A 9328-nucleotide genomic window follows, 5' to 3' on the forward strand; every position below is an offset into this window, starting at 1 on the left:
TTACGTGGTTGAAAAATGTAGACCCATTGGCTGGATATTTCGTTTAACTACGAGCAGGGGCATTTCACTGGTTGTTCACCCATGTTGCTTGGTGACGAGCTTTAACTTCCTCTTCCAGCTGTGGCCGTGCAAACCCATCGTGTGGACGCGGCAATATTTCTATTGAGCAACGTTGACATAAGCATTAACGCTCGGTACTTTTTTGGGCGAATCCCCGTTTTCAAATTCATACCGTTTTCAAATTCATAATTTTAGATGTATAAAATATATATTTTTTTCTTTTCCAGTCTTTTCTAATTATCGCCAGTCTAATCAAATTATGACAACAGTAACATAAAATTACAAAGCAGACTTGGCAAAAGAAATTGCTTACTATGACAATCAGTTATAAAAATATTACATTCCATTCAGATCACACTACAAGAACATCTGTAGTAAATGTCCTTTTTAACTTTAACCCCTTTGGACATTCTGCACAAACCGAGTTGTTGTTTTTCTCACCAGTCGGTTTTACTGTACCTTTTAATTTCACACAATATGAACAAGATAACTTAAATTTTCTTCTATATGAGAATGGTACAACTTCTGAGGATATAGGGTAATGCCACAGAAACTGTTCAGACACGAAATGCATCTTTATTATCCATTGTGCAGCGTGTAATACATCATTGTTGTAAGATACAACTACAACATTTTTAAATGCATGATAGTATTCACATTTTAGGATCAATGCCCTGTTTGATTCATGAGGTTATTGCACTGAATTTTGGCACTCACTGCTACTAGCCACATCACAGAAACTAAATGGTAAAATCATATACACAATGTGCATATGTATCAATATACATGCTTGGTGTGGTGTGGTGTGGTGTAGTGTAGTGTGGTGTGGTGTGGTGTGGTGTGGTGTGGTGTGGTGTGGTGTGGTGTGTGGTGTGTGTGTGTATTTTAGATATATAAAGAGTGGTTATAAAAAAAAGTGATAAAAGCTTTTACAAACAAAACAGCAGTGATGTTTCTTAAAAGATTCATGTTATCATCATATCATAAATCAACTCTCATTACATTCTAACAAGAACATTATTTACAATACATAACATGAAAAGTGAAAGAAAAAACAAGAATACGGAAGTGGTTGGCAATTATGGGCTCCTCTAATGGTCCAAAATTCGCAAGTTTCCAGAGACAATTTTATTTTCCAAGATGGCACCTGGAGGGATGTCAATACGATCTCCGTGGTTGGCTATGATGATCACTGTGCCCTGAAAAAAGGAAACCATGACTTAACAACTTCAGCTTAGTTCAAATTCCACTAAAGTTCTTCAGATGTGTATGTAAGCATGTATGTATGTATGTATGTATGTATGTATGTATGTATATATGTGTGTGTGTGTGTGTGTGTGTGTGTGTGTGTGTGTGTGTGTGTGTGTGTGTGTGTGTGTGTGTGTGTGTGTGTGTGTGTGTGTGTGTGTGTGTGTGTGTGTGTGTGTGTGTGTTAGTATATATGAATGTATATATGTATGTATGTATATAATAATTGTTATATTTTTCATCAAGCATTTTTATTTTTTATCTTTCTATTTTCATAAACAACTAGCGGATAGCAAAGTACAAATTTATCACGACTTCTTTCACAAAATTATTATAAAACATATACTACAGCATATTAACTAACCTTGAGAACAACTCCTTTGCCAAATGTCACATCGCCTGACACAGTTAAGTGATCCAGTTCTAACATATCAGGAATTGAAGCAAACCTTTTGAGGAACTCCTGAAATAGTGTAAATGTATATTTGAGAGGCGAATCGACATCCCTGTCATCAAGATAACATTCCTATTTTGTTCCCAAACATAGTATAGATATATCAAACAACAGTAATAAAACAACATAGCAACAACTGTACTCTAAATTAAAGCTATACGGAAGACTATGTAGTGTTGAAATAACTAACCTTAACTTTGCCAAAGTGGTTGGGGCCAAGTTTGACCAATGGAGTTGTATCAAACATACGCAGGGGTGACATGGCTAAAGTTCCATACTGCAGATTGTAAAGATTGCTCATAACTAGCAGCAGGTCATCTGTCTTTTTCACTGGCAAGAACCTTGAGCGAGGTACATTGATACCTGTTTAAGCAGAGTAAGTTAAAAGCTTGTGAAAAGTGGGATTTTAATTAAGTTTCAGCCTTAAACTTTACTGTAACTGGTTGCTATGATCATAAGCAATCAAAATGAAATGGGAGCTTCTAGAACTTACCAATTGATCCATTGAAGCATTTTATGGCAGCTCCAACAGCCTGCTCCAACTGAATAATGTTGAAACCATTATCGAGCGTCTTGTTATTTATAATTACTTCCATGTCCATTGTGCCTTCACTTAGAATTTGGTCAATTGCTGGAATATTGAGACAGGGCTTTTATATATTAATCAACTTTAGCGTCTACACACATAGCCTACCATGCACTGTCAATTAGAAATCATTAATCGTCAGAGGAAATACCATATGTAGAACAAACATTGAATGACAGCCACTTATGAAGACCTAGAGAAAAAGTGCAGGAACTAAATGAAATAAAACTAATAAGAAATTCATTTTAAAAAAATCAAACTTAGCTTGTTCAAATGAAATGAAAAATCTCATGCTGGCCTCCTTACCCTCAATTTTAATCCACAAATTATTGGTGTTAAAGATCTTGAAAGTCTTGACAGACTTGAAATCATCAACATGCTCCTTTGGAACCTGGGCAATCTCAAGCAATCTTAATTTATCATCATACTGGATCAAGGTACCACCCTGGAGGAGTCATCAAAATTATGGCATTAAACATTATTCTACAGTAGTGCTACTACTATACAGGTAAAAATGTCTTATCACTTTGCATACATATAAATAAAAGGCTTACCTTAACATCAGCCCTCGTCTTGTCTGTAACCTCCATCAGAAACTCACAGTGTCCACTATTGTCACCACCAAGAAGGAAGTTGAGAATGTTGAGATCAACTGTTGCTCCCAAGTTGTCGATGTTACTGATAAAGACATATTCTTTGCCCTGTGAAAAAAATCCTTTATTCACATATATGGTCTCTGGGAGGAGGACAAGTTAGATGGGAGTGTAGATGAGGAGGAAAAGGAGAAACAAGAAAAGGAGCAGAAGCAGCAATAGATGAAAAATGAGGCAACAATGAAGACAAAGAAAAAAATGGAAAAAACATTAATATATACAGGTAATACAAAATGAAATACTTAAATAAAAGAGGGGAAACAATAACTACCTGGCAATATATATGGAAAAACAACATTGGTTTGTTACATCTGTAAAATGAAACAGTTTAAATGTTAAAAAATCTCTTTACCTGGTTGATGAACTCTTGCAAAAGTCCAGAGTTCTTGAATGATTGATAGAAGTCACCGTGACCAGGAGGATACCACCTGCAGACCATAAAATAACATTGTAAATATCGATAATGAGGATATCTAGAGGGGAACTCTATAATTTTCTTTTTTGCTTAATACTAGGATGCCTATCACACTAGACCTATCACATTCTCCATGAATTTCAACTCTCAATCAATGCTAATATCATCATTACAGATATATGAGTTGTGAATTTTGTTGCACAGATGACTCCACAAGTCCTCAGACACCAAGGAGTCAATTAGTAGGCCCTAGTGACCATACCTGATTTTCCCCCCCCAAATGTTATTAAATATCGATACTGTTATTAATGTTATTCACTTGATGACTATTATAATGTCATCATATACTAATAACAATAAAAATAATAAAATAATATATAAGAATCTTTCCAAAAATCAAGGAAAGTGGAAACTGGAGAGATGTTTGTAATCATACCATTTGCAATCAATGGGTTAAATATAATGACCACAAAAACTACTTCTGTATCTGCTGTGGTAACTGTTAAGTTTTCATCTGCAGAGCCAACAGTGGCAAAAATGAATAACGATCTAGCTAAACAGAACAATAGTCCCACAAGGCTATCAAAAGCCTTAAAAGTGCCTAACTCTGGACATTCTCAGATGAGACATATTATTTAACTAAGTATTTGTTTGGCAATAATAATTTCTTTGCTACTACTTAATCAGTTATATTAACCCTCATTAAAAAGTGATAAGGTGTAAGTGAGATCTGGATAATTATAACATATTTTGAGTAAATGTGCCAATAAAATATTTCAATTAACAGATCAAATATTTGGACTTACGCCTCCAAATCAGATTCAACGCTGCAAGTCTTGGCAATTGGCATCAAAGATTCCTTATTGATACGTGGGTACCTAGACTGGTTGAAAGTGTATGTTTTTACCTGGAAGACAAAAAACAATGGTTATAAATTAAAGGATGTCACATGTCCATCTAAATTATATTATACAAAACAACAACTACTACTGAATAATAAGTATACGATTATTTACATGTTTTAATAAACAAAAGAATACTTTGCAGACATATTGGGTTCTTTATAATCAGCACAAGTTTATGATAAGACCACTGCTCTCACCTTGAAGATTTGATCTGCAGAGATTTAAATAATAAACTTCTAATACTTGTCAATAACTTATTTGAAGGGTATCAAACACAAAACCAATGTAATTTTAGATCTTACAATTAATCTTCCTTAAATATACTTTCTGGTCTTATATGTATATCTTTGTCACCAAGCTGGCCTATTTTTATCAATTCCTCACACTTATATCATAAGAACATCTTAACAATTACCTGACTCTTGTCTTCCTAATGATTACTATTTTACTATTTTGTATCTCATGATAGCTCATGTGAAATAATATTTGAACAAATAACTGTCCTGTTAGTAACTTATCACTGTTAACTTTTCCCTGCGATCTCTTTTCTACTACCATCACCTGTGATTAGCAGCTTACTTCCTCACCTGAAATCCCTGATACTTGCGGATGACCTTCTGTGTGTCTTCATCAGTGTTGAAGGAGTTCATCAGTACAAGTGGCACGTCACAACCATACGTCTTATTTAGGTGCTAAACAAAGAGGAAAAAGGTAAGACTTTACATATTATAAAAAAAATATATCATAAAAAATAAAGAAAAATAACCTTCTATATATGAATGAAAACATCAGTTCTCACTAAATATTAAAAGACATATGGGAGGACCCAGAGTGTTCTGGGACCTATAATTTTTCAGATTCAAAAGAATCTATATGCTGTAAACTTCTTAATTTACTTATAAGTACTTTTACTAATTTAAAGATACATGTATATCCATTCTATAAATACAGATGACAACATAACATAACTCATCCCACAATTATCTGCATTTATTAAACTATAGTATATTCATATGTTGACTTTAGTTAGTGGAATTAACAAAAGAGGAGGCAAAAAGAAAGGAAAATATGAATTGCAAATTACACAAAACTGGTAACAAAAGTAAAACTTACTTCAATTTGTTGTACAGTAAGGTCAAGGAAAGTCAATTCTGAACGCACAGGGATGATGGATTTTGGACCCTGACACCCCATAGATGTACCCAGGCCACCATTCAGTTTCACCACAACTAACTTGTTGAGCATGTCTCGAGCACGGGACGAATCTGGTCCACATAGCTCAGAATATTTCCGTACCTGTAGTATAAGTTGTTGCTAATTAATCACCATATCAAAGAACTAATAACAAAATGATAAAGTGATAGAAGAAAGTACTCTATTGAACTTATCAAGATGCTTTCTTTTATCTTCAAAAACAAGACTATTGCCACAAGAGACTATCATCACTAGTTTTAAAGCTTAATTTTATAAACATGTATTACTTGTACTGCTCTTATGAATCAGATAACAATTATGAATAATAGTCCATACTTACAGCTCCATCATGCAGTTTCTGGATGTGATCCCATTCAACTGATGGTCCAACCTCATTGATAAAACGGCTGAAGAGCTTTTCAAAGCCCTCAAAATCTTTCTGTGTGGTTTCTTTGAGCTGGGCCTGGCATGTGTTTGTCAACTTCTGCAATTCATGTGCTAGCTGCACTTGTGCATCCTTCTTTGTCAGTTCCTTGAACTCCATGGAGGGAGATCTCTGGTGACCAAACACCTGTGGGGAATATGATTGTATCATGTTTGGTTTTCACTCTCCACAAAAAAACCCAACAAAATGGGCACACTGTATATTCTGAGCAACTGCAACAACAGGAAGCAACTATCAGCTTATCTGGGTAAAACAAAGGGTGAAGGTATGAGAATTTTTTTCTATACTTTATGGAAAAATTTTCTATACATTTTATGCCATTGTCCTTTTTCATGGTTATTCACTGCTGTATCCATTATCATTTTTTCCGCAATTTATATTTTCAGTATGAATATCATTTCCCTTCCCTCCATTTCTAATCAACAGACTTCCTTAAGTTTAAATGGTAAAAGCTAAGTGCATATATATAGGGGTGTGTGTGTGTGTGTGTGTGTGTGTGTGTGTGTGTGTGTGTGTGTGTGTGGTGTGTGGGTGTGGGGTGGGTGTGTGTGTTGGTGGGTGTGTGGTGGTTGTGTGTGTGTGGTGTGTTCTGTGGGTTATATATATATATATTAAAAATATAATATAAAATAAAATATAATATAATATAGATAGTAGATGATAGATAGATAATAGATAGATAATAGATAGAAAAGAGATAGATATACATATATACATATATACATATATACAACTTTACATATATACATACATAATACATACATACATACAAACACAAAACAACACATTATATATATATATATAATATATATATATATATAGATATATAAATAAGAAAGATATATAAATAATATATAAACATAAAATACATATTTAAATACACATATATACAATATACATAATTACATAATACATACAGACTACATACATATAACATAAAAAATAAGAATATAATATAATATATACAGACATATATAATAATAATATTTTACATATAAGAATAATAATAATAGAATTTTAATAAACACAAAAAAACAAAAATATGTATATATAGAATATAATATATATAGATATATTATATATATATATAGATATATATATATATATAGAAGATAAAATATATATATATGATTATATATAATGATAAAAATATATATATATATATATATAATATATATATTTTAATATATATTATAATTATATAATAATATAATATATATATAATAAAAGATAGATATATATATATATATTTTATTCTTATATAATATATATATATAAATATTAATAATATATATATATATATATATATATATATATATTATATATATATATATATATATATATATATATATTATTATATAATATATATATATCAATATTATAATAAATATATATGATAAATAAATAAATAAATAAATAATAAATATAATAATATAAATAATATATAAATAAATAAATAAATATATATATATATATATATATATATATATAATATATGTGTGTGTGTGTGTGTGTGTGTGCATAGATATGTATGTGTATGTATGTATGTATGTATGTATGTATGTATGTATGTATGTATGTATGTATGTATGTATTTATGTATGTTGTTGTATGTATGTATGTATGTATGTGTGTGTGTGTGTATATATATATATATATATATATATATATATATATATATATATATATATATATATATATATATATATATATACACTTATATATACAAGGGGGCTTCAATAAGTTCATGGAAAAAGTCCATAACTAAAAATTATATGGAAGGATTTTGATTTCAATGCACCTGAACGTTCCTGTACCAATATGTTTTAACGTGTTCAGACACGAATCCTTTAAGGCAGGTAATAACACATCGCCGCCAGTTGGAAGTCAGGCACCATTCAAGCAACATGGAATCCACCAAAATTGAGGCTAGGACAAACATTACATTCATGGTGAAATTTGGTTGGGAGAATAAGCAAATCATTGATGCTCTGGAACAATGGTGACAATGCCCCCCAAAAATTAACAACCTACGAATGGATTAGTTGGTTCAGAAGTGGATGAAACAAAATTAATGATGAGCACAAGCAGTGGCAGGCCATCAACGGAAGTTTATGAGGAAAATATCAGTTTGTGAGGAAAACACTGATGCTGATCACAACATGACTGAAGAGGATAGACGAATAACCACTGAATCAGTAACAGACACACTCAACATCTTTGTGGGTGATGCACACACAACTCTGGTGAAGAGTTTGGGGTAAAGCAAGCTTTCTGTTTGATAGGTCCCTAGGTTGTTGCGCTCTGATCAGCAGCAAACAAGGGTTGATTTTTCAATAGAGATTTTGAACAAATGGGATGAGGACTCTGAAGCTTTTCTGCAGAGAATTGTGAGAGGGGCTCTACCAGTAGGATCCCGAGGACAAAATTCAATAAAAAAAAGTGGCTGCCCAAGGTTGGAAGTGGACCAGTCGAAGCTTCAAGAGGAAAGGTCATGGCCACTGCCTTCTAAGGAAAGCTGCATCAACGCGTTCTCTTTCACCACAACAATGCACCCGCTCAGGCAGACAAAGAGCTGTGCTTTGTGAATTTTGATGGGAAATCATCAGACATCCACCTTACAGCCCCAATTTTGTCTCATCTGACTTCTTTTTGTTTCCAAACTGTAAAAAATCATTGAAAAGGATAAGGATAAGTCTGATATGCGAAGCTTAGCCTTGCCCGGGCAATGTCCATGAGGGCAGCCCGGCCTGTGTCGACTAATGTCGACTCGCTCACATTGGTCAGCTGGTGCTGACTCGGCTGAACCTAGTCCTTACCCAGCATGGTGCCCAGCCACTGCAGTAACCTCCAGGCGACATTTGCAACTTCTCGCGCCTGGGCGGGGCGCGAACCGCCAACCCCTCAGATGAGAGGCCGACACGTTACCACTGTACTAGCCCAGAGGCTCATTGAAAGGTATCAATTTTCCATCAGTTGAAGATGTAAGAAAAAGAGCAGTTTAACTCAGATGGACTTAAAGGCTGATATCAATGTTTGCAGAAGTGTACTGACCTTAATGGAGCATATTTTGAAAAATAAACATACCTGAAACTTTTTCATACTGCCCTTTTTCCACAAACTTTTTGAAGCCCCCTCTTACGTGTGTGTGTATAATTATATATATAGTATGTATATGTGTACATACGTATATATATGTGTATATATAAATATACATATACATATGCTGGGGGTGAGTTACTGCTCCTGCCACCCAGCAAGTGTGGCAGGCTGTGGGTCCTGTTGGAAGGGCAACTGCCATGGCACAGGTTGGGAGTGAGGTATTACTCTACCGCAGGGTGGCATCCACTGGAGGATCAATTGGGGTG

The 9328-nt window shown here is 33.5% G+C and overlaps 1 protein-coding gene across 1 annotated transcript; it reads right to left on the bottom strand.

Moving 5' to 3' along the window:
- Positions 1–279: 279 nt before the first annotated feature.
- Positions 280–6086, bottom strand: LOC119583827 (UTP--glucose-1-phosphate uridylyltransferase-like; the record flags this gene model as incomplete). The annotated part of the gene is given in 11 exon segments (XM_037932542.1): positions 280–1259; positions 1673–1771; positions 1953–2125; positions 2256–2393; positions 2655–2793; positions 2903–3049; positions 3354–3429; positions 4223–4323; positions 4909–5013; positions 5435–5617; positions 5856–6086. Coding segments are annotated over 11 exon segments (1500 nt in total), but the record flags the coding sequence as incomplete, so codon positions are not given.
- Between the last annotated feature and the right edge of the window lie 3242 nt (positions 6087–9328).

The sequence above is a fragment of the Penaeus monodon genome, chromosome 17 (genome assembly GCF_015228065.2).
Source record: "Penaeus monodon isolate SGIC_2016 chromosome 17, NSTDA_Pmon_1, whole genome shotgun sequence".
NCBI classification, from domain to species: domain Eukaryota; kingdom Metazoa; phylum Arthropoda; class Malacostraca; order Decapoda; family Penaeidae; genus Penaeus; species Penaeus monodon.